The following is a 25752-nucleotide window of genomic DNA, read 5'->3' on the forward strand; positions in this document are numbered from 1 at the left end:
ACACATGCTTTTTTGAGACTTGATAAACCTTGGCTTGGCACTGCTTGTTTCATGTAAATTAGAACCACAGAACCATTTTGGTTGGAAAAGACCTTTAAGGTTGTTGAGTCCAGCCATTAACCCAGCCCTGCCCAGTCTGCCAGTGAACCCTATCCCTCAGCAACCTGTAGGTGTCTCTTAAATACCTCCAGGGATGGTGAGACAACCACTTGCCTGGAGAGCCTGTTCCAAGGCACATTTGGTGAAGAAAGTTCTCTGAATTTCCAATCTAAACCTCCCCTGGTGCAACGTGAGGCCACTTCCTCTTGTTCTGTTGCTTGGTAATAGGGAGAAGAGGCTGACACTCGACTCTCAACCTCCTTTCAAGTAGTTGTAGAGAGTGAGGTCTCCCCACAGACCTTTTAAGATCTATGAGTCCAACCATTAGCTAACTCTACCAAAGTGGTGCTAAACCATGTCCCTCAGCACCACATCTCTGCCTCTTTGAAACACCTCCAGGGATGGGGATTCAGCCATCTCCTTGGGGAGCCTGTTCCAGTGTTTGAGAATGCCTTCAGTAAAGAAATTTCTCTCAATCACAGTATCACCAAGGCTGGAAGATGATGAGAACGGAGACAGGGACGACAGGACTCAATATGAGTGATAGAAATCATCCAACTTCATTGTTCCACACTTCATTATTTATAGTCGTATACATAGTTAATTCTATTCTAATTTAACACTATTGGTTCATCTCTAAAAGCTTACATCATTACTTCACTACTCTGTGGGGTTTTTTCTACTCAGTCTAATTGCTCTTCTTCCCAGATCTCGCCTCCTCCTTATCTTGTTTGCCTCTTCTCAGGGGCAGCTTGACCTGAGCATACCAGGCAATCAGCACTTTTCCACAACTCCTACTCCATTGCTGTATTTTCAACAGAAAGTCCTTCAAGGCCTAAATTGCACAGATGTTCCTGGGACCCATGTCCTTTTGCCCTAAGCCAATCCTCAACAGGAAGAGACCTCAAAGATCATCAAGTCCAACCTGTCACCACAGACCCCATGACTAAACCTTGGCACCAAGTGCCACATCCAGGCTCTTCCTAAACACCTCCAGGGTTGGTGACTCCAGCACCTCCCTGGGCAGCACATTCCAATGGCCACTCCCTCTTGCTGGGAAGAATTTCTTCCTAACATCCAACCTAAACCTCCCTTGGCACAGCTTGAGACTGTGTCCTCTTGTTCTGGTGCTGATTGACTGGGAGAAGAGACCAACCCCACCTGGCTACAACCTCCCTTCAGGGAGTTGTAGAGAGCAAGAAGGTCTTCCCTGAGCCTCCTCTTCTCCAGGCTAAGCAACCCCAGGTCCCTCAGCCTCTCCTCACAGGGCTGTGCTCCAAACCCCTCGCCAGCTTTGTTGCCCTACCTGAAGAAGGGAGGTTGTAGCCAGGTGGGGGTTGGTCTCTTCTCCCAGGCAACCAGCACCAGAACAAGAGGGCACAGTCTCAAGCTGTGCCAGGGGAGGTTCAGACTGGGTGTTAGGAAGAAATTCTTCACAGAGGGAGTTGTTAGCCATTGGAATGTGCTGCCCAGGGAGGTGGTGGAGTCACCATCCCTGGAGGTGTTCAAGAGGAGGTTGGATGTGGCACTTGGTGCCATGGTTTAGTCATGAGGTCTGTGGTGACAGGTTGGACTTGATGATCTTTGAGGTCTTTTCCAGCCTTGGTGATACTGTGATTCTGAGACCATGAAGATAGAGACAAGTGAGCTGGGGTGCCAGGAGCAGCAGCACACAGCATGGCTGTGGCTGTCCTGCAGACTCTGACAGGCATTTTCATCAATTCCTTTACTTTTGAGAGCCAGAGAGGGAGATCTCATTGGCAGCTCTGGAGGCTAGTGTCAGATCCTGGAGGATTACTTGCTGATCTAGAGTGCTAGCTAAGATCTAGTTTCCCTTCCATGGATAGAAGTATTGAAGGTAAAAAATAATTTCCCTCTTCATGTAGGAGGGTGGTGTTTTGACATACCTCATAGGAGAGCTGTCTGCATGTCTGGCTGGCAGCTTTTCCATCATCCTAAAGGAAATTTCCTTTCAGTTTTTTGTCATCAGAAAGACTTAGACTTGCTGATTGTTTGACCCACTTTCATTTGGGGATCAAATTGGCTGTTCTGTAGCAGGGAGTGAGAAACACCCATAAGGCAGAATTCTGTTGGAAGAGGGTAGGAGGAGAATAGAATAGACCAGACCAGACCAGGTTGAAAGAGACCTTCAAGATCACCGTGTCCAACCCATCATCCAACACCACCTAATTAACTAACCCATGGCACCAAGCACCCCATCAAGTCTCCTTCTGAACACCTCCAATGATGGTGACTCCACCACCTCCCCAGGCAGCCCATTCCAATGGGCAATCACTCTCTCTGTGTAGAACTTCCTCCTAACCTCCAGCCTAAACCTCCCCTGGCGCAGTCTGAGACTGTGTCTTCTTGTTCTGGTGCTGGTTGCCTGGGAGAAGAGACCAACCTCTGCCTGTCTACAACCTCCCTTCAGGTAGTTGTAGAGAGCAGTAAGGTCTCCCCTGAGCCTCCTCTTCTCCAGGCTAAGCAACCCCAGCTCCCTCAGCCTCTCCTCACAGGGCTGTGCTCCAAGCCCCTCCCCAGCTTTGTTGCCCTTCTCTGGACATGCTCCAGCAACTCAACATCTTTCCTAAACTGAGGGGCCCAGAACTGGACACAGGACTTGAGGTGTGGCCTAACCAGTGCAGTGTACAGGGGCAGGATGACCTCCCTGCTGCTGCTGGCCATGCTGTTCCTGATGCAGGTACTGAAAGATAATGGTTCTTGGCCAGGAGGTACCATGTTCTCATGGGCTTGAGTCCTGCCCTAACAGTGCACCTTCCTTTTTCAGGCTTCCTTGGCAGAAACAGATAAAATTACCTTGGAGGTTGCCAAGCTGATAAAAGATGACTTCTTGCAACAGAATGGTTATACACCTTATGACAGGTAAGACCTACCTGGCCCCTGCCCTCTCAATCCTGTGCAGTCTGGATTAAGACTGCTGTTTTATTTGGAGCCAGATCAGTGCAGAAATGGATTTCACTCAAAGTAACCAAATGGGAGGAGTGAGCAGAGTCTGTTCAGGTTGTCTTACCCAAGATGTGCACACCCCCTCCAAATGTGTTCTCACCCTTGGAGTTCCTGGGGCCCTCATCTGTTGTTCAGTTAGCCAGTATTTCTGCAACAGCATCTCTTCCTGAGGAGGGGGAGGAGGAGAAGAGGAGCACTTCATTGTCACTGTCCACACCCAAAGCCTTTCTGTTTGCTCTAGCATGGAGAGCTGCAGGAATCCACTTCAGTTACTGTGGTGTAGTGAATTTGATCCTTCAGCAAACCTCACTGAGTCTCTTGTTATCCACATCTGCTTTGTTTCTTTCCATGCTATCCTTGTGTTTGGACAGCCTCACAAGGGGCCTTTTGTATTTCATCTCCAGTAGATCAGGAGGTCTTGAGTGCTTCATCACTACAAATGCAGGCATGCATCGTTCTGTAACGGGGTGTGCCCTTCAGTAGGGCACTAGGGCAGGGGTACCTGGGTGCAGTAGGGAGGCACAGGAGGTGCCACCATGTGGTGTGTAAAGAGGCCTTCCACAGCAGTCATTTTCATAGTATCATAGTATCAGTCAGGGTTGGAAGGGACCACAAGGATCATCTAGTTCCAACCCCCCTGCCATGGGCAGGGACACCCCACACTAGATCAGGCTGCCAGAGCCTCATCCAGCCTGGCCTTAAACACCTCCAGGGACAGGGCCTCAACCACCTCCCTGGACAACCCATTCCAGGGCTTCACCACTCTCATGGGGAAGAACTTCCTCCTCACCTCCAGCCTCAATCTCCCCACCTCCAGCTTCATTCCATTCCCCCTAGTCCTAGCACTTCCTGAGAAGTCCCTCCCCAGCCTCCTATTAGAAGTGGAGGGGTTTGTGTGCAGTGCTCCTGTGACAGTGATCCTTGTGAGCAAAGAAACGTGCAGAGCCGTCAGGTCATCCCAGGCTGCCTGGAGGAAGCCTGCTCCTGCAATGGGCAGAACAGGAGGGAGGGATCCTGCTGGCTGCTCTGCTCTTTCCCCTTTCTCATTAGTCTTGGCACAGATTGACATGTGAGACACTGACAGTAATGGTTCCTCTTCTCCCCTGGTTGCTCAGTGTTTGGGTGCTGCTTCAGAAATCTCACTTCAGGAAGACTCTCTGAGCCTTTGATTGATTTACCTGTTTCAAAATGCCAGAGGCAGTCTCTCTCTTGGTAGTGTTTGTCACAAAGGGATGGAGTAAAGCAGGCCAGCAGCATTTCCAGGTGAAAACACAGAGTTGTGGTGAGGGCAGGAGCATCCCGTGTAGCAGGGTGTCATGGTAAGCCCCTCTCAGATCTTCAGAGTTATGGAGAAGTTCAGGAACTCATCATGATGACAAAAGAAGCACTGCAAGCATAAATATTACTTTGCATATTTTTACTGCTTCTTCCCCTAAGTCTGAGGTGACACTGGGGTGGCATTTGTTCAGACCTTGTCAGCACTGGGTCTGTTCAGGGATGAAAATGATCATGAAAAAAACCCCCTTTGCTCTTGTGAGCCTCACCTGGAGTGCTGAGTCCAATTCTGGTGCCCCCAGCATAGAAGGAACATGAAGATGATCAGAGGTCTAGAGCACTTTCTGAGGACAGCCTGTGAGAGATGAACCTGCTCAGCCTGGAGAAAAGAAGGCTCCAGGGAGACCTTGCAGTGGCCTTCCAGACCTGAAAGGGGCTGACAAGAAAGCCAGGAAGGGACTTTTTACAAGGGCTTGTAGTGACAGGATGAGAAGGAATGGATTGAAGGAGGGTAAATTTAGACTGGATATTAGGAAGAAATTCTTTATAGTAAGGGTGCTGAGACACTGGAACAGGACACCCAGGGAGGTGATAAATGCCCCCTCCCTGGAGGTGTTTAAGGCCAGGCTGGATGGAGCCATGAGCAACCTGGTGTAGTGCAAGGTGTCCTTGCTCATGTCAGGGGGTTGGAACCGGATGATCTTTAAGGTCCCTTCCAACCAAAGCCATTCCATGGATCTATGAAAAGCTAAGCCTGTTACAATTGTTCCAAGATACCTGATGGCTCCTCCTGTGTTCCCTCAGGTTCTGCCCTTTTTACAAAACAGTGGGAATGCTTTCCAACATGATTGCGTTCTATGACATGGCACGGCGGGCCGTGGAGACCACCGCCCAGAGCGACAACAAGATCACCTGGGCCATCATCCGGGAGAACATGAGTGAAATCCTCTACAGACTTACCTCCATGAAGTTCAAGGTATGCTCATGGGGAATGGGGTAGTGCTGCTGGTGGTGAGCTTCCAGCGCCTCTGGGTGCTGCACTTTGGCCACAGCAACCCCAGGCAGTGCTACAGGCTGGGGTAGGAGTGGCTGGAGAGCAGCCAGGCAGAAAGGGACCTGGGGGTGCTGATTGACAGCTGCCTAAACACACAGCAGTGTGTCCAGGTGGCCAGGAAGGCCAATGGCATCCTGGCCTGTATCAGGAACAGTGTGGCCAGCAGGAGCAGGGAAGTCATTGTGCCCCTGTACTCAGCACTGGTCAGGCCACACCTTGAGTCCTGTGTCCAGTTCTGGGCCCCTCAGTTTAGGAAAGATGTTGAGATGCTGGAAGGTGTCCAGAGAAGGGCAACAAAGCTGGGGAGGGGTCTGGAGCACAGCCCTGTGAGGAGAGGCTGAGGGAGCTGGGGTTGCTTAGCCTGGAGAAGAGGAGGCTCAGGGGAGACCTTCTTGCTCTCTACAACTACCTGAAAGGAAATTGTAGCCAGGAGGGAGCTGGTCTCTACTCTCAAGCAACCAGCACCAGAACAAGAGGACACAGTCTCAAGCTGTGCCAGGGGAAGTTCAGGCTGGAGGTGAGGAGAAAGTTCTTCACAGAAAGTTGTTATCCATTGGAATGTGCTGCCCAGGGAGGTGGTGGAGTCACCATCCCTGGAGGTGTTCAAGAGGGGATTGGATGTGGCACTTGGTGCCATGGTTTAGTCATGAGGTCTGTGGTGACAGGTTGGCCTCAATGATCTTTGAGGTCTCTTCCAACCTTGGTGATACTGTGAAAGGCAGTGACTCGAAGGTGGTCATCAGCTGCCTTAGGTAAAGCTCTGTGAACACAGACTTTCTGCAGTAATTTTGAATGCCCTTAAAAATTAGTTTTAATTTGTGAGCACAGGAATAGCTGAAATTTAGTTGGGCCATGCTGGCTGCAGAGCCTTGGCAACTCCACGTTCAGAGTCTCTTTTATGTTACAGGCATTCTTGGTAGGGTAGGGTAGGGTAGGGTAGGGTAGAATAGAATAGAATAGAATAGAATAGAATAGAATAGAATAGAATAGAATAGAATAGAATAGAATAGAATTAACCTGGTTGGAAAAGACTTTCAAGATCATGCAGTCCAACCTATCACCCAACACCATCTAATCAACTAAACCATGGCACCAAGTGCCTCATAGAGGCTCTTCCTAAACACCTCCAGTGATGGTGACTCCACCACCTTCCTGGGCAGCACATTCCAGTGGCCAATAACTTTCTGTCAATAACTTCTTCCTAACCTCCAGCCTAAACCTCCCCTGGTGCAGCTTGAGACTGTGTCCTCTTGTTCTGGGGCTGGTTGCCTGGGAGAAGAGACCAAGCCCCACCTGGCTACAACCTCCCTTCAGGTAGTTGTAGAGAGCAAGAAGGTCTCCTCTGAGCCTCCTCTTCTCCAGGCTAAGCAACCCCAGCTCCCTCAGCCTCTCCTCACAGGGCTGTGCTCCAGACCCCTCCCCAGCTTTGTTGTCCTTCTCTGGACACCTTCCAGCAACTCAACATCTTTCCTAAACTGAGTAATAGTACAAGCAGCTTCCCTGTTTGTTTTGAGGCTTTTGTGACAAGATTCTGTTTTAAAAATAAAGCAAAACCCAAGCAGAACATGTTCTAAAGGAACTACTAGCAGATAAAAGCAGCTGAAAGTTCAAATCCAGTGATGAGCTAAAAAGTGAACAATAGAAATGTTGATCAGGCTGTTTAAATAAGTTGAGGAAATATATGATGTGCTTTCTTGTGTTTGGCTTCAGGGCCTAAGGTACTTAGGAGAGGATGGGAGGAGTAACTTAATGTGGGCTAAAGAAAAATCAGATGGCTTAGTGTCTGCCCTGGGCAACAAAGCTGGGGAGGAGTTTGGAGCACAGCCCTGTGAGGAGAGGCTGAGGGAGCTGGGGTTGCTTAGCCTGGAGAAGAGGAGGCTCAGGGGAGACCTTCTTGCTGTCTACAACTACCTGAAGGGAGGTTGTAGCCAGGTGGGGGTTTGCCTCTTCTCCCAGGCAACCAGCACCAGAACAAGAGGACACAGTCCTCTTGTCCACAGGGGAGGTTTAGGCTGGAAGTTAGGAAGAAATTCTTCCCAGAAAGAGTTACTGACTATTAGAATGTGCTGCCCAGGGAGGTGGTGGAGTCACCATCACTGGAGGTGTTTAGGGAGAGCCTCTATGAGGCACTTGGTGCCATGGTTTAGTTGATCAGATGGTGTTGGGTGAGAGGTTGGACTCGATGATCTCAAAGGTCTTTTCCAACCTGGTTTATTCTCTTCTAACTTCAGTAGCCATCTTTTTGGTAGTACTGAATAGTCTCCAAATCCAGTGAAGTAAGCACTGCTCCTAAAGCTTCTCAGCCCAGTACCCATTCTGCCTGCTCACTGAACATGTAAAGAGGAGGAGGTTATAGACAGACAGATGTTGGTCTCTTCTCCCAGGCAAGCAGCACCAGAACAAGAGGACACAGTCTCAGGCTGCGCCAGGGGAGGTTCAGGCTGGATGTTAGAAAAAAGTTCTATACAGAAAGAGTGATTGCACATTGGAATGGGCTGCCTGGGGAGGTGGTGGAGTCACCATCACTGGAGGTGTTCAGGAGAAGACTTGATGGGGTGCTTGGTGCCATGGGTTAGTTGTTTAGGTGGTGTTGGATTGGTTGATGGGTTGGACACGATGATCTTGAAGGTCTCTTCCAACCTGGTTTATTCTATGTATAAAGCTCGTGGCTGTTGGTGAGGCAGGCAGAGGTGGAGGTATACAGCTGGCTCTGCAGTTAGCAAGCTTCATTGTGAGCACTGACAAATGACAGCGCTGGCAAAGGGTTGTCCTAAGAACCCCAAGCTTTTCCTGGTGGATCTGTTCATTTGCTGTGTTGTCTTTCAGGACCCTGTCAAAGATGGTGAAGCAAAAATCAAGGCAGACTATGCTCAGCTGTTTGAAGACATGCAGAATGCATTTCGCAGTCTGGAAGACTAGACTCGACTCCTGTGACCACTCCAGTTTGTCCTCTCGATTTCTCATCTCAACTCCTCTGCTTCCCTACCTTACAAGAATGATGCAACAGTACTTGATAAATAGCCCTGTGTTTTCCCTGTTCATACTCAAGAGACTGTCCTTATAAAACATTCCTCTTAGTTGTGTTTGGCATTGCTTTGTGTGTCTGAACGGGTGAGTGATGTGTGAATGGGCCCAGCTGAGTGAGGAAACGCTGTTGTACACTTCTAGGGTGGGAACATGTTCACCTTGCCTCTCCCAGCTCTCTTGGTAACTCATCTTTCACCTTGAGGTGTCACCAGTTGAGCTGTAGTAGCAGAGGAGGTGCAGATCTGGCTGCAGTCACACGGTACGTTCGGAGCTGGCAGTGGTGAAGGCATTTCCAGCTGGCACTTTGCTAAGTGACTATCATGACACACAATTCCCTCCTCTCAAGCAGGATTTTGGACCATAGTCTGATGACATGTTGATACAGCCACAAATTCTTCACTACTCTGCAGTGCTCAGCTGAGTCTCAATAAAATGTGGTAGTTCTGGGTCTCCCCAGGAAGGGACTAGCTGGAAGCTGAGCACCTACATGCAGCCACTAAGCTTTTCTACACTGGAGAAACAGAATCTTACTTGCCTACTTCTGACAGAGAGGACTCCTGGCATCAGGTGAATTCTAAGCCATAGGTGCTCAGCTTCCAGCATCGTTTTACCTTCTTGCCTCCTGCTCACCCCGTAACATTTCCTGACACTCAGTTGCTTTAGTTTATGCTGCCTTTGAGTGTTGCTGTGTAGTGCAGGACACAGCAAGCGGCGACGCCACGCAGGCGTCCTGGGAGCGCGCCCCTTGCTCTGGTGCTCTGTGTCCCCACGCAACGCCTGCCTCACCTGTGCTCAGCCTTCCTCCTCCACCTGTGCTCATGGGGCCTGTTTGGTGGTGGCACAGAAGGTCCCCAGTTCTTGCATAAGATGAATGTATGATACTAAACTGGGGGTAGGGGATGAACAGGGGGAAGACTGACAAGTTCAAAGTCTATTTACTTCTACCTTAATTAGGATGCAAGAAAACCCAGTGACTCCGGTCTAATGCTCTTGTGCTCTGGAAGGGCTGGGTATCAGTCTAAAACGTGTGAGGATTTCAGTGTCCTGCAGTCTGTGTACTTGGGAGAGATAATGAAGAGGCAGTGCATCCACACATCTAAGTCCTCTGTGTTTCCCAACAGTTGCACTGATCAGAGGGAGGTAGTGCTGCGAGGGCAATGGAGAGGACATTGACCAGATTGCACAGCCTGGCAGCTCATGCCTTCTACCTTATTAATTAGGATGCAAGAAAACCCAGTGACTCTGGTCTTCTGCTCTGTGCTCTGGAAGTGCTCTTCTGGCTTGGGATTGTTTATTGGCAAAATCAGTATGAGATGAGGAAGGAGCACGGGGCAGTACTCAGCCCTCACACCACTGCTGCAGCAAGAGAAATGCTGGGGCATGCTCTCCTGTCTGTCCCTCTCATTGGTGTCAGGGGGCACCCTGTGCTTCTGGGTTCCAGCTGGCATCTGCTGCTCTTTGTCACAGCCAGGAAACAGTAACCCTTGTAGGTGACACTGTGGCAGTGAGGTGGCTAGATGAGCATTCATGTGTGCACTGAATCATTTCCACCAGCCGCCAGCTTTGAGCAGAAGTGATGCAAAGGGATCTGATGCTATGGACCAAACGCTGCCACTTCCGTTACGGTGATCACCTCGCTGTTTGCCAGGGAGAAACCTTAAAGGGACTGACTATCTTTGGCTTTCCCAAAAGAAACTCCTCCTCCAGCTGATATCCTGGTAGTGAATGGTTAAGTTTACAGCTCACTAAACTCTTGGTGTATGCTGCTTGTTTTACCAATGAGCATGTGTGAATGAGTAGTCACTCTCCAAGCCCTTGCTGGACTCTTCATGGTTCATACCCTTCACCACTTGTACTATGTAGCATTTCATGCTAGAAACCAGATGTTCTATCTCTTTAAATAGAGGATGTTATAAACTTTACAGATGTTTTAAGATGATGCAGTTCTAATATTTATTGTGCTGTACCTGGCCCTGAAGTGTGACCAGTTCAACCAGTTCCAGAGATTTGTCTCCTTTTGTTTTGTGTCTGTTTTCAGTGTTGAGATTCTGATGTTCACTGTGTCTTGCAAGTCTTCCCTCCACAGCTCGGGGAGGAACTGAAAAGAGGGGCAGAACTCCACCACCTCCTTTATCTTGTATATTTCATAATGTATGTTGCTGGAAATTGTGTAAAAAAGAAAAACTTTAAAAAATTTGTTGAAGTCAATGAAAATAAAACTGATTTAAAGTAGGTCTTCTCTCATTTTCTTGTGTCAAACCAGCCTTCTGCCACAGGAGTGCACACAGCACACCCCCTGGAAAGATCAAGCTTGCTTCAAGACCTACTTCTTCATCACTTCAGACACTTCTTTAAACCTGGAGGCAGTAATTTCATAGTAGTATCATAGTATCAGTCAGGGTTGGAAGGGACCACAAGGATCATCTAGTTCCAACCCCCCTGCCATGGGCAGGGACACCCCACACTAGATCAGGCTGGCCACAGCCTCATCCAGCCTGGCCTTAAACACCTCCAGGGATGGGGCCTCAACCACCTCCCTGGACAACCCATTCCAGGGCTTCAGCACTCTCATGGTGAAGAACTTCCTCCCCACCTCCAGCTTCATTCCACTCTCTCACTCTGGTACAGCTTGCCTAACTTTACATGGAAGAGTTATAATGTAGGTAAATGTTCTGGGGGCAGATATTACTAGGACTATTCTTCTGGTAATGACAGCGTAACTGGATAGGAGCATTTCACTGCTGGTGGCCGCCAGCCATCCTCATGCAGCAATGCTAATTGTCCTGTTTTATGGCACTTCACTAAGCTTCAACATCCTTCCCTGCTGTGTACCTTGCATTGTAGGAATATACCTCCTGAAATCTCAGCTGTGTTGTTTCAAATGAATCTGTTAGAACTCCTGGCTCTGAAGGTAAGCAGCAGTGCTGGAGAAGCCTGAAAGTAACACATCGGCATTCTTTTTAAAGGGGGAGTTGAGCCCTGTAAACAGCAGCAGATGAAGTGAAAAATACACTAAACCCATCACATTGAGGCATTGTTGTATGTTGTTTGACCCCTGTGCAGCACTCTTGGATGGACTGGGTTGGTGTTTTATAAATACTAGAGATACATAAGCAGATGTTTAAGGAATCCTATCGCATGGCGCAGTGGTGGAAGGCACAAGCTCCCTCCTGGCGACTGCAGACTAGCCAGCAGTCTTCTGCAGCCATTAAGCATCCCATGGAGGGCAGTGACAAGTTCAGGTTTCGGCAGTTTGGAAGTTCCCAACTGGAAGTGTCCTCACTTCATCCACTCGACTCTTGTGGATCTGGAAGGCAGGCGTCACCCAGCGGCCGCAGGAGCACTGATCGCCCCGCCAGCTAAAGGAGCCCAGCTTCGACGTGCATTTGGGACACAGAAGCTGCAAGACAAAAACATGACTCAGTCCAAGGCTTGTGCAGGTGTAGCTCTATTTGAAATGTATTTCTGTGGCACATTACACAGCAGCAGTTCCTTCTCTTGTGCCAAACCAGGTCCTTCTCTTGTAGCACTTCACAGAAGAAAACCAGGCAAGAAAAGCTGAACTGGCGTGGATGTTTAGAGGGGCAGTGCTGCAGACAGCTCTGCTGGCAGAAAGGAGAGGGTGGAAAGGCAGATGCTCAAACCCAGCATGGGTCTAGTGCCAGTCTGCAGAAAGCTTCAGCTGGCCTGCAACTGCAAGTTGCAGCTTAGTGCCACTGGTTTTCTTATCTCTTGCAGAAGCTGTGGGAGCAGCCTGGTTGCCCAAGGAAACCACCAGCTGGTTTCCCTTGGGAATGTGTACTTTGTGAAAAGTCAGGCTAGCTCTCTCTTGCCCCTTAATCCCTTGCTCACCTTCCTCTGCAAAAGCTGGTGCATCTTGTGGCCAGTGTGATGGTCAGACAGCACCTAGTGCTACACAGCTGGTAGCAGACCCAAGCGGTACCCAGTCACTTCCTGGCAGTGTCAGCACCGACCTTGCTCCTTTTCTGTTCAGCCTCAAGTTTCTGTTAAGCATCTGGGAACTTAGCTTTGAGATGCTTTGGTTAGGGCACTCAGGGGCCCCAAGAGTGGTTTTGGACACAATGGTAGGGGTTGGAAGGGTGTAATAAAAGATGTTTAGGCTGGAGAAAGAGTAATTGGCCATCGGAATGTGCTGCCCAGGGAGGTGGTGGAGTCACCACCCCTGGAGGTGTTCAAGAGGGGACTGGACGTGGGACTTGGTGCCATGGTTTAGTTAGTCATGAGGTGTTGGGTGACAAGTTGGACTTTATGATCTCTGAGGTCTTTTCCAACCTTAGTGATCCTATAATTCTACAACAGGTTTTGTAAATCCCACAGACTTCTAGTCCCACAGCACTGCCCCTGGACAGGGCAGATAAACCCTGTCCAACACCCAGGCTAGTGTTCTCAGTCCAACAAGGGGACCAGCTCATTTCCTTCTAAAAGGATACTTTACACTTAAGAATACATTCTTAAGCTGAAAAAAATTCACACCAGAAAGGCTGGGAGACATAGGTCCTTGTGCAGGGGTGTTAGAATAGCATAGACCAGACCAGGTTGGAAGAGACCTTCAAGATCGAGTCCAACCTATCATCCAACACCACCTAATCAACTGAACCATGCAACCAAGCACCCTATCAAGTCTCCTAAACACCTCCAGTGATGGTGACTCCACCACCTCCTCAGGCAGCACATTCCAATGAGCAATCACTCTCACTGTGTAAAACTTCCTCCTAACCTCCAGCCTAAATCTCCCCTGGTACAGCCTGAGACTGTGTCCTCTTGTTCTGGTGCTGGTTGCCTGGGAGAAGAGACCAACCCCCACCTGGCTACAATCTCCCTTCAGGTAGTTGTAGAGAGCAAGAAGGTCTCCCCTGAGTCTCCTCTTCTCCAGGCTAAGCAACCCCAGCTCCCTCAGTCTCTCCTCATAGGACTTGTGTTCCAAGTCCCTCACCAACTTTGTTGTCCTTCTCTGGACACGCTCCAGCAAGCCAACCTCCTTCCTAAACTGAGGGGCTCAGAACTGGACACAGGACTCAAGGTGTGGCCTAACCAGTGCTGTGTACAGGGGGAGAATGACCTCCCTGCTCCTGCTGGCCACACTGTTCCTGATGCAGGCCAGGATGCCATTGGCCCTCCTGGCTGCCTGGGCACACTGCAGGCTCATGTTCAGCCTACCATCAACCAGCACCCCCAGGTCCCTATCCACCTGGCTGCTCCTCAGCATCAGGAAACAAAAAGTTCATTCTGCCTTTGCAAAAAACCAAAACCCAAAGCAAACCAAGCAACCACAAGAAAACATCCAAGCAATGAAGCAGATGCTCCCCTTCACCTGTCCTTCCATCACTCCCAGCAGCGCTGGCTCCATCCACTGCACAGGCTCAGTGAAGTACGAGGTGCACTTCTCGCGGCCGTCTCCGCAGAGCTGAGCGGAGTCTGTCATCCTCTTGTGGGCAAAGGCCCTGGGCCCACCTCCTGCTGCGTGGGACAGAATGCTGGAGCTGCGGAACAGAGCACGCCTGTCCTCCCCAGCAGAGGCAGGGAAAAAAGGAAGGACAAATAGTTGTGTTTTTTCCCACTGGTGTGATGGTTTAACCCACCCACGTCAAACAGAAGCTCGGCTGAAGTCAGTGGGAGAAGCAAATGAAGGAGCTGTATGGTACGAGCAATAATGGAACGCAGTGAGTGTGTACCAAACACACAGCATTCACATGATACAGGCATTTACAGAGAGAAAACAGCACACCTCTTCCTAACCTCCAGCCTACACCTCCCCTGGCACAGCTTGAGACTGTGTCCTCTTGTTCTGGTGCTGCTTGCCTGGGAGAAGAGACCAACCCCCACCTGGCTACAACCTCCCTTCAGGTAGTTGTAGACAGCAAGAAGGTCTCCCCTGAGCCTCCTCTTCTCCAGGCTAAGCAACCCCAGCTCCCTCAGCCTCTCCTCACAGGGCTGTGCTCCAAGCCCCTCCCCAGCTTTGTTGCCCTTCTCTGGACACCTTCCAGCAACTCAACATCTTTCCTAAACTGAGGGGCCCACAACTGGACACAGGACTCAAGGTGTGGCCTAACCAGTGCTGAGTACAGGGCACAATGACTTCCCTGCTCCTGCTGGCCACACTGTTCCTGATGCAGGCCACCTGGGCACACTGCTGGCTCACGTTGAGCTGGCTGTCAACCAGTACCCCCAGGTCCCTTTCTGCTTGATGTCTTTTATAGGAATCTATTTCTAAGCAGCTCCTGCCTGCAAAAACTTTATGCTCATATGCTTGCTGAAACCTACACCCAGGAAACAGCAAGATGATCAAATTTCACTTTAAGACACCCACAAAAGTTAGTTAAAATACAGCAAACACCATGGGATCTATCAGAATTTTCTCCTAGAGAATCAGACTGTCAAAAGCAAACTAATAGTCAGGGTTTAGAACCCTTTTTGTTGGAAAAGACCTTTATGATCATCCACTCCAACCATTATCTAACTCTACTAAGTGTGGTGGTACTCCATGTCTACTACTACTCTGCCTCTTTGAAACACCCCCAGGGATGGGAATTCAACCACCTCCCTGGGGAGCCTGTTTCAGGGTTTGAGAAGCCTTTCAGTGAAGAGGTTTAGGAGGTTTCTTCTAATATCCAACCTAAACCTCCCCCGGTGCAACTTGAGGCCTATTTTTCTCATCTTATTGTTTGTTAATGGGGAGAAGAGCCTGACCCCACCTAGCTCCAACCTCCTCTCAGAGTTGTAGAGAGTAAGGTGGTCTCCCCTCAGCTTCCTTTTGTCCAGACTAGAACACCCTCATTTCCCTCAGCCACTCCTCCCAAGACTTGTTCTCTAGACTCTTCACCAGCTTTGTTGCCCTTTTATGAACCTGCTCCAGCACCTTAATGTCTTTCTCGTAGTGAGAGCCCCAAACCTGCAGGTATACTCAAGTACAAGGTGAGTAAACAATTGCATAGAGCCAGGTGCCTGTAGAACAAGGTAGGTTTGACAAGTGCTGCACAACTCCAAAGAACAAAAAGTTGTCTCCTTCAAAAGAGACTTTTGTCTCATTCTTTGTGGCACACATGGTACAGAAACTTAAGCAAGAGCTCATCCCTGTCCTTATTATGATGAGAGGCCCACTGATTTGCACAGGGTCTATTCCTCTGGAGTCAATTTGAAGATTACTCTTTATGGAGAAACACAGAAGGCTCAGTACCTGCATTTCCTGCACCTGTAGAGAACCTCTGGGTGCGGAGTTTGACTGACATTGGTTGGATCAACAGCAAAGACTTCTCGGGGCAAGTCTTGAAGTTCTGCAGAGGGTTCAATAGGAAGGTGTAAATAGAATACAACAGAACAGAATAGAGTAAACCAGGTTGGAAGAGACCTTTGAGATCATTGAGTCCAACCTATCACCCAGCACCATCTAATCAACTAAACCATGGCACCAAGCACCCCATCCAGTCTCCTCCTGAACACCCCTCCAGTGATGGTGACTCCACCACCTCCCTGGGCAGCACATTCCAGTGGCCAATCACTCTCTCTATGAAGAATTTCTTCCCAACCTCCAGCCTAAACCTCCCCTGGTGCAGCTTGAGACTGTGTCCTCTTGTTCTGGTGCTGGTTGCCTGGGAGAAGAGACCAACCCCCACCTGGCTACAACCTCCCTTCAAGTAGTTGTAGACAGCAAGAAGGTCTCCCTTGAGCCTCCTCTTCTCCAGGCTAAGCAACCCCAGCTCCCTCAGCCTCTCCTCACAGGGCTGTGTTCCAGACCCCTCCCCACCTTTGTTGCCCTTCTCTGGACACCTTCCAGCAACTCAACATCTTTCCTAAACTGAGGAGCCCAGAACTGGACACAAGACTCAAGGTGTGGCCTAACCAGTGCTGTGTACAGGGTGAGAGTGACTTCCCTGCTCCTGCTGACCACCCTATTCCTGATACAGGCCAGGATGCCATTGGCCTTCTTGGCCACCTGGGCACACCAGATCATGCAGCCATGCTTCAGGTCTGTGGGACACAACAGCACTGCCCCAGTCACAACATGTAGAAGCCACCTTCTTTACATGTTTTTCCACTCACTAATTCCATTAGATAAGCCAAAACTTAAAGAGCTTCATTCCACCATGCCTAAGATTGGGAGTCACTTAATGCAAGGAAGAGATCTTAACAGTAAAATAGTTACATTTTGGTTTATGTTCTTACTTGAACAAAAAGTAAAGGCTGAGGGCAAGTTAGAACAGTTCTGCCAACCTTACAGTGCACACTATACAGAAAGTCAGCTTACAAATGGGTACTCCTAAGGAGGAGGACACATGAAGGAAGACAACACTGTCATGCTGAAATTGCAACCCTGAGATCTTGCAAAGCTGCAGATTATTAAAGGTACACATGTGCACATCTACCTGCTACAGTCACCCCTGCAAATTAAGCTGTGAAAGTTTACTCCATATCCTGATTTCTACTTCTTCTCTGTATTTTACATTTACCTTTTGAAGTCATTGACTTCTTTCAAGAGGATGTTCAAGTTTGCTCAGCCAGGTGCATGCAAGTCAGGAAACATAACAAATTGACCTTTACCATGTCTGGATCTCGCTGAAGAGAACAATTCCTTACCTGTCTCACCTCTCCCCTCTCTCTCCAAACCACACTTTCAGCCCCACTGATGCGCTCGAATTCCTTGAGGCCAGTACGGTGTGAGCGTTTGTGTCGCCCACTCGAGGCTTGGCTGCTTTGCGGGCAATACTCAGTCAACCACCTCTGACATAGCCTTCTGTGTTCATTTCAGGAGAGACTGGTGCCAGCTGGGACCAGCCTCCCTGGAAGACTGCCCCAGCGTGCACTCCGAGCAACCCCCTCGGCTCCAGGTTGACGCTCCAGCCCAGCTCGGCCCCGCCACTCACCGGAGTACTTCTCCGTCAGCATCTGCAGCCGGTACCGCTTGTAGAGAGCGCTGCTGCTGTCCACGGCGCAGCCCATGGCCTCGTAGAGCTTCAGCTGCTCCTGGAAACCCGGGTTCACCCTGCGGCGGGGGCGAGAGAAGAGCGGGGTGAGGGGGCACTGTGCGGGAGGGAAGCGGGAGGCAGGGGGTAGGGGCCAGACACCCACTCGGCGTCGGGTTTGGCAGCTCTGACGGCGGCGTAGGCCTGCTCCCAGCCGAGTCCCTCGGTCTTCATGAGGTAGGCGGTCACTACAGCCACGCTGCGGCTGACCCCGGCCTGACTGCGAGACAAGGACAGGCCAGGCGAGCCGTGAGGAGAGCCGCCCGGAGGGCCGGCCCCTCAGGCCCCCGCCGCCCAGGCCCTCACCAGCGCACGAGTGCGGCACCGCCGCCCGCCCGCGCCGCGCCGATGAAGGCGGCGCAGTCATCCAGGTGGCTCAGCAGGTCAGCGCCGGGCTCGTCCAGCGCCCGCACGTGCATTGCGCGCACCCCTGGCACCACCGGCGCCTCCTCTGCGTCTACCGTCAGCACCGCCACCACCTCCGCCGCCGCCAGCGATTCCGGGGACGAACACGACTCCGCACCGCCAACGTAAAGCCCCGGTAGCACCGCTACCATACCGCCGCTCGGCGCCGCCGACATAGCTGCCGGCCCCCCTGCGCCTGGGCAGCTCACTGCCGCTCCCAACATGGCGGGGCGACGACGGCCACTCCCAACATGGCGGCGGGCCTCAGCGGGGCCCCAGGGCGCCATGGGAAGGCTGTTGCCACGGAGACGGCGGGGCCCGCTTTGTCGCCGGGCGGTGGCACGCCAGAGACGGCTTCTCAGTTCCCCGCGGACCCGGACCCGGCTCCGGCTCCGCCGGCAGGGGACAGCCAGAAGCCGTCTCGGGAGGGCGGCGGGGCTCCGCTTGTGTGCCGCCCCGCGATGGCTGCAGCCATGACGGCTTTGGAAGGTCCCGCAGGGAAGCACTGCAGGCCGACAGCCTTGGCAGGCACAAGAAACCTTGGAACTGACCTCACGGCACTATGTTCTCTTTCCCTCGCCGGTATTTAAGTAACAATTAACAATAATAATCCTCACACATCTTGAGAGTACCGGCGCCATCCGTAGAATTAGAAAGGTTGGCAAATACTTCTAAAATCATCAAATCCAATCGTCAGCCCCACACCACCATGCCCCCCAAGGGACATGTCTACAGGGCTTTTTGGAACACTTTCAGGGATGGTGACTCCCCTGCCTCCCTGTGGAGCCTGTTCAAATGCTTGACCCTTCTTTCAGTAAATAAATTCTTCCTCATACCCATTATAAACGTCCCCTGGTGCAATTCGAGGGTGTTTAATCTTACCACTTGTAAATACAGAGAAGAGACCAACACCCACCTGGCTCCAGTCTCTCTTCAGGGGCTTGTAGGGAGTGAGAAGGTCTCCTCTCAGCCTCCTTTTCTTCTGACTAAACAATCCCAGTTCCCTCAGCCACCCCTCACAAGACTTTGTTCTCCAGACATTTCCCTAGTTTGGTTGCCCTTCTCTGGACCCTGCTCTAGCACCTCGGTGTCCTTGTTGTAGCTCTCCCTGTGTCCACATGCGTCTGTCTCTCCTCATCCTTTGTAAAACCAAGGGGTCTCCTGGCTCTGTGTCCTGTCTCCTTACCAACCTTCAGAAAACAAATATATATCATTAAAGAATCTCCCAACAGGTTGTCATTAAAATCCTATTATTTTTTTAAATCAATTCTGTGGGTTTGAGTCCCCTGTTTGCTGCTGGGTTTGTGTCTTGCATTGACAAAACAGAAGGAGAGTACTGGCCCACTCTTAAAGAGGAGAGGTGAACTAGTCATCAACAACACTGAAAAGGCAGAGGTCCTCAGCACCTTCTTCACCCCTGTCTTTAGCAGCACTCTTGGGTCCCAGGTCAGGGGAACAAAAATCCAAACTGATATGGACATAGACTTGCCATCAGTGAAGGAAGAGTTCATAGAATCACAGAATCAATAAGGTTGGAAGAGACCTCAAAGATCATCAAGTCCAACCTGTCACCTAACACTTCATGACTACTAAACCATGGCACCTAGTGCCGCATCCAATTCCCTCTTGAACACCTCCAGGGATGCTGACTCAACACCTCCCTGGGCAGCACATTCCAATGGCTAACAACTCTCTCTGGGAAGAACTTTCTCCTCACCTCCAGCCTAAACTTCCCCTGGTGCAGCTTGAGACTGTGTCCTCTTGCACTGGTGCTGGTTGCCTGGGAGAAGAGACCAACCCCCTCCTGGCTACAACCACCTTTCAGGTGGTTGTCGACAGCAATAAGGAGTTGGTGTGTCAACTGTTACAAGGGCTTGACCTGTAGAAATCAATGGGTCCAGACACCATCCACCCAAGGGTGTTAAAAGAACTGGCTGGTGGCATTTGGGAGGCTGCTCTCCATAATATAAGAGAAATTGTGGAGGTTGGGAGATGTGCCTGAAGACTGGAAGAAAGCTAAAGTCACCCCTATCTACAAAACAGGTTCCAAGGAGGACCCAGGTAATTAAAGATCCATTAGCCTAATGGCAATCCCTGGGAAAGTTATGGAGCATATCCTCCTGGGGACTATTACGAGTCAGCTGAAGGTGGTGATAGGGAAAAGCCAACATGGAGTCACCAGAGGCAAGCTGTGCATGACAAACATGATTGCCTTCTATGACAAGGAGACATGCACAGTTGATGCAGGGTGAGCGGTGGACATTGTCTGTCTGTATCTCTCCAAGGCTTTTGACACAGTGTCCCACAGCCTCTTCCTTGAGAAGCTGACACGCTATGACCTGGACTGTGCAGTGGGTGAGGAACTGGCTGACAGGCCATATATAGAGTGTAATAATAAAGAGCTCTTTCTTGGATTGGGAACCTGTCACTAGTGGGGTCCCCCAGGGATCAATATTGGGCCCAACACTGTTTAATATCTTCTTTAATGATTTAGATATTGGAATTAAGAGCACCCTGATGAAGTTTGATGATGACACAAAAATATGTGGGGAAGTTGACACCCCAGAAGGGAGAGCCACCCTCCAGGAAGACCTTGACAGGCTGGTTGAGGGAAAGAAGGAACTGTATGAAGTATAACAAAGCCAAGTGTAGGGTCTTGCACCTGTGAACACATAACCCACCTGGCTTGAGAGCAGCACTGTGGAGAGGGACCTGGGGGTCTTGGTGGACAAAAGGCTCAGCATAAGTGAACAGTGTGCTGCAGGGGCAAAGAAAGCCAACAGGATGCTGAGCTGCATTAATAAAGGTACCACAAACAGGGATAAATGTCATTCTCCCACTCTACTCAGTGCTGGTCGGGCCACACCTTGAGTACTGTGTACACTTTTGGTCTCTGCTATACAAGAAGGATGTGGACAGGCTGGAAAGGATCCAGAGAAGTGCCACAAGAATGAGCAGAGGAAGCCCTGTCATATGAAGGAAGGCTGAGAGAACTGGGTCTGTTCAGCCTTGAGAAGACAAGGCATAGGGGAGACCATAGATTAAAGCTATCTCCTCATGTAGGACTTGTAACCTTATCCTACCTCCTCTCTATAAGACAAACAAGCCTGAAAGTCCTGATTTCTGTCACTGGGAGGACTGTTGTAGTGCAGTTCTGTGTAAGACAGCTGTAGATAAAACTTGTGAAAATCATCTGCAAGGGACTCTTGGATCCTTGCAGGATGCTGGCTGGCCACAGAGGAGGTGAGACTGGCTGTTACCTCAGACCTGTTGGGGTGAGACTGAAACCTGGTGGGAAGAGAGATTGTTATCCCCTTCCTGCATGAGAGGCAGAGGGAGCTGTGGTACTGGGGAGCAGCTGTCATGCTGCAGAAGAGATGGGCCAATGCATGGATCCTGCTGGGGATATCTGTGTGCTTTTCAAGGGCTTCCTCACAAGTTGTCAGCCTCGCTGGGAGATGGACAGTGGAACAGCAGTTAGAGTTTCTATGCCTACTGAACAGACCAAGACTGTTCTTTGTAGTGGAGATGAGCCCCAAGGCTTCTGAGACTGCCATCCCACAGCATCTCAAAGTTCTCCGTCATCCTAGAGACTTTCAAAACCCACCTGGATGTGTTCCTGTGCAACCTGATCAATGAAAACCTGCTGTAGCAGAGGGGTTGGACGGCATGACCTCTGGACCACTTCCCTACCATTCTGTGATTCTGTCATCCTGCCTCACCTTCTGTGCTTGCCCTAGTGCCTGTGTGACGTGGGGGCCTGGCTGGCAGTTTGCTTCAGCCAAAGGCAAATCCCCAAGAATTAACTAGATATCACATAAAGGAAAGTGGGTGACTGTGGGATACCTGAGAGCTCTCATTTGTGTTATTTTAAGCTACATAAATGCATTATCTATCCAAACCCTCCTTTTCCAGTTGCCATTGTCACCAGCTAGAAATAAAAGCTGCACTGAAAAACCATTAAAGAATTTAGACAACTTTGTTTATAACTATGTAAAGGGTGAGGGCCAAGAGGGTAGAGCCAGGTTCTTCTTGGTGCCCAATGACAGGACAAGGGGCAATGGGTGGAAGTTGAGGCATAGGAAGTTCCTAAAGATGAGGAAAACTTTTTTCACTGTGAGGGTAACAGAACACTGGAACAGGCTGCCCAGGGCGGGTTGTGGAGTCTCTCTCTCTCTGGAGATATTCAAGACCCATCTGGATGCATTCCTGTGTGATCTGGCAGGGGCAGTGCACTAGATGATCTTCTGAGGTCCTTTCCAGCCTTTCCACCACATTTGGTGATTCTTTGAATCTAGCAGGGGAAAATAGCATACTGAAAAGAAAGACAGGTGGAAATTAAACCCAAGTCAAGTTGTGTAAGGACCTCTAACTGTGAAAGCAGGAAACAAATGCAGCAAACTACCACGGTGAAGCTCTAGATTATCCATCTCTTGAGCAATCTGAAGGAAATCTGCAGGCAAGCGCAGGTTATGGAAGGTGCAATTTGTTTTATGGGGGGATTGTGTTATCCAGGGAGCATCCTGGCATGTATCAGGAATAGTGTGACCAGCAGGATCAGGGAAGGGATTGCCCCCCTGTACTCAGCACTGGTGAGGCCACACCTTGACTACTGTGTTCAGTTTTGGGGCCCTCACTACAAGAAAGACACAGAGATGCTGGAGTGAGTCCAGATGAAGACAATGAAGCTGGTGAAGAGTCTGGGGAACAGGTCTTCCGAGGAGCAGCTGAGAGGACTGGAGTTCTTTAGTCTGGAGAAAAGGTGGCTGAGGGGAGACCTTCTCACTCTCTACAAGTAACTAAAAAGAGGTTGTAGTGAGGTGGGTGTCACTCTCTTCTCCCTAATAACAAAGGATAGGAGAAGAGGAAATGGCCTCGATGCAGACTCCCAAAGGGGTCGGTTGAGTTGTGATGTGACCACTACACTCCTCTGCACTGCTTCCTAGAGACATGGGTGACAAGGGAATGAGAAAAAAACAAGTGCTTCCAAAGAGAAAACCTGTGGTGGGGGAAAGAACAAAACCTGTGCTGCAGAACCTATTGGCAGCTCAGCACTTAAGAGCTTCAAACGACCCAGGCTGCACTCCTGAAACAACCTCGCTGTTTCTCTGTACCCATTTTGTGAGTTTGCCACCTGCAGCCCGAGGCAACGTGTCCCCAGTTTACTCACAAGTCCAAAATTAGAGGAAATATCTTTTCAGTTTGACTTGCAAGCCCTTGTTTTTCCCCCACCTCTGCATCTGCCCATCAGCCTTTGTCTTCTCCTGCACCACCAAAAAATTTTGACAGTTCATTCTTCTTCAGGTTCCAGGAAACCCTGTGACTAATTAAGCACTTGGGGTGAGCTCAGGTGCAAGGGAAAAACAAGTCAGATGACAGACTGCTGCCCACTCATTCCAGCAAGCGCATTCCATCTCAGCGTGTGTCTACCCTGCTACTTTGTAAGGGAAAGGAAAATGCTGAGCTTCCCTGGGGAGCCTGCTCTGGAGCCTCATGGCACAACCGGATTGGCAAAACCGAGTCTCCTGCTGTGGAAGCAAAAGCGCCGGCGGCGTGGGCAGAGGTGTAACCGCCTCTTCCCTACTGGAAGAATTTGGCTTGACTACTTTGTCACAAATTCGAGTGGCTCTGTTCTTTTCAGGCCTTTAAGCAGTGTGGGGCACATACATCAAAAGGCTTGTGAGAAGGGTTTGCAGCCCACAGTTCAAACTGCCAGAGGTGGCACGCAGCAACAGATGGAAAGGCTAATGACATCTTCAAAAGGACGTTTGTGAGAGACAACAGCTCTGGGGTTCTGTGTGCTCCTCCTGTCTAAACACAGCAGGAGCTTGGACCTCTCACTTTGCAGGGGTGCTGCTGGTGGTGGGGCCTGGCAGCATTTCTTGCCTCTTGGAGGAACGTCTCTCTTGGATTTTGCTGAACTTGCAGCTTGGTGACAGCTGTGAAGCCCTCCATGGTATCATCTCAGCCCTTGGAGCAGGAACTTCCCAGCTGTTGCTGTGCTTCCGGCAGCAAATTTAACCTCTGTATTTCTGAAAGAGTGCTGTTCCCTGCACTCTGTATGTCTATACTGGACTTCATGTGTCTACTTTTATCCCTGCATCTGGAGGAAGGATTGCTGCATCTCAAGGGTAGTCAAAGCAGCCAGAAACAGAGAAAGGGGCTCACGCTTGATACTCTGCAGGAGGATGTCACTGTAGTCCCGTGTGGGTGGGATGTTCCTACCTGTCTCCACGTTCTCAGCATCTGCAGACATGCAGTTACTCCACATGTCAGACAAAAAAGAAGTTTCCCAGAAATAGATTTGATGCTCAATTACAGAATGAAACTTGACAGCTACTACTACTCCTCCTCTTTCCTTTACGGCTTAAACAGCTGTAGCAAGCGAGATTTATAACGACATGTTACATTCAGCAGTGCATCGTGTAAGGAAGCTAAACTGACAGTGCCAGGTCACTGAGCTGACTTACAAGTTTTTAAGTGTGTTTCTTCTGCCAAATTTACTGCCCTATTTACTGGATCAAAATGAGTAAGTTACACTGTGTTCATAAAACCCTGTACTTGCCTCTGTTTTGGCATCTCCCAGACTGTGTTTTTCCCTGCTGTCACGCTGCCATTCCGGGAGTAATTTGGTCCTTCTTCCTTCCCCATACTCTCTTTGAAAACCCTTTGAAACAGGTCCCACAGTGTGTATCCCAAAGGAGGGTGCACCATGGGATTGGAGAGGAGGGTCTGTAGCTGAGAGGAGGTGCTGGGGACACAGCAAGAGATGAAGGATGGAGTGGCTGTGGAGGGCAAGATGGTGTTGTCCAAGGGCAGAGGGGAACTGTGGCTGCCACCTCTCAGCAGACATTTGTTGTCTGTATCCCAGTTACTCTTGCAGAAAGCAATGCTTGCAAAGATTAGGATCATCTGTTACTTCTCCCTAGACTCAGCATTACAGATGACAGTGCCAAAGTCATTCCTAAATAAAGGTTAAATGTTAAGGCTGTACCCTGGACCTGGGTCTGGGCCCATGTCAGAGCCACTCCACCAGCCACGAACCCAAGCACTAATCCACACTTCTGAATCCCTTGTCTTGCCAGCGGGCTGTGAGTTTCCACATTCTCTATCCTCATGGCACAGTAACTCACTGTGCAGACGCAGGCAGATGCACAGCAGAAGGCTGGTGTCATCAGGGGGGAGTGAGCTCATTCTCCTAGCCATACATTACTCAAAGAAGCATTTCTCACTATTCCTGCAACCTACCCAGGAGGTCCAGCAGGATTTAAATGGCATTTCCAAACCCCATCCCACAAACCCCTTTCTGCAGGACCAATAAACAATGTATTGAAAGGAGGTCTAAACTTACTGCAGAAAGTGCTGAGCTTCCCCTGTCAAGTACTCAAGGCCTGCAAGTCAGGGGAGGCACAATTCACCTCAGTTATCTGATCTTTAAGACAGAGTACAAATACCTTTGTTTTTACAAACGCTTTTGTGCAGGAAGAATTTCTAAACAGCTCATGTAAAGTGTGACCCTTCCATTAGTACTTTAACATCTGTGACAGCAGTACATGCTGCAGCTTATCTTTGCCATTATTGGTATAGAATGAGTATCACAAGTAGAAAGTATTTGTCAACATGTAATTCATTCATAGACTCATAGAATCAATAAGGTTGGGAGAGACCTCAAAGATCATCAAGTCCAACCTATCACCCAACACCTCATGACTACTAAACCATGGCACCAAGTGCCACGTCCAATCCCCTCTTGAACACCTCCAATGATGGTGACTCCACCACCTCCCTGGGCAGCACATTCCAATGGCTAACAGCTCTCTCTGTGAAGAACTTTCTCCTCACCTCCAGCCTAAACTTCCCCTGGTACATCTTGAGATTGTGTCCTCTTGTTCTAGTGTTGGTTGCCTGGGAGAAGAGACCAACCCCCACCTGGCTACAACCACCCTG

General features: G+C 50.0%; 2 protein-coding genes across 2 annotated transcripts in view; one reads left to right on the forward strand and one right to left on the reverse strand.

Moving 5' to 3' along the window:
- The window catches only part of ATP6V1A (ATPase H+ transporting V1 subunit A), a 49353-nt gene extending 39935 nt beyond the window's left edge, over nucleotides 1–9418 (forward strand). The window contains exons 13-15 of the mRNA XM_054163486.1: nucleotides 2888–2982; nucleotides 5146–5317; nucleotides 8222–9418. Coding sequence (XP_054019461.1) covers nucleotides 2888–2982; nucleotides 5146–5317; nucleotides 8222–8314 — 360 coding nt within the window. The 3' untranslated portion in view covers nucleotides 8315–9418. The remainder of the gene's footprint in view (nucleotides 1–2887; nucleotides 2983–5145; nucleotides 5318–8221) is intronic.
- A 1816-nt stretch (nucleotides 9419–11234) lies between these two features.
- On the reverse strand, nucleotides 11235–17960 carry DUSP12 (dual specificity phosphatase 12). The gene is made up of 6 exons (XM_009903462.2): nucleotides 17707–17960; nucleotides 17507–17620; nucleotides 17302–17420; nucleotides 15618–15714; nucleotides 13755–13941; nucleotides 11235–11822 (listed from the first exon to the last, which is right to left on the reverse strand). The coding sequence occupies exons 1-6, from the start codon at nucleotides 17955–17957 to the stop codon at nucleotides 11661–11663; spliced, it is 930 nt and encodes a 309-aa protein (XP_009901764.2). The 5' UTR covers nucleotides 17958–17960; the 3' UTR covers nucleotides 11235–11660.
- Between the last annotated feature and the right edge of the window lie 7792 nt (nucleotides 17961–25752).

This window comes from Dryobates pubescens, chromosome 8, assembly GCF_014839835.1.
Source record: "Dryobates pubescens isolate bDryPub1 chromosome 8, bDryPub1.pri, whole genome shotgun sequence".
NCBI lineage: Eukaryota > Metazoa > Chordata > Aves > Piciformes > Picidae > Dryobates > Dryobates pubescens.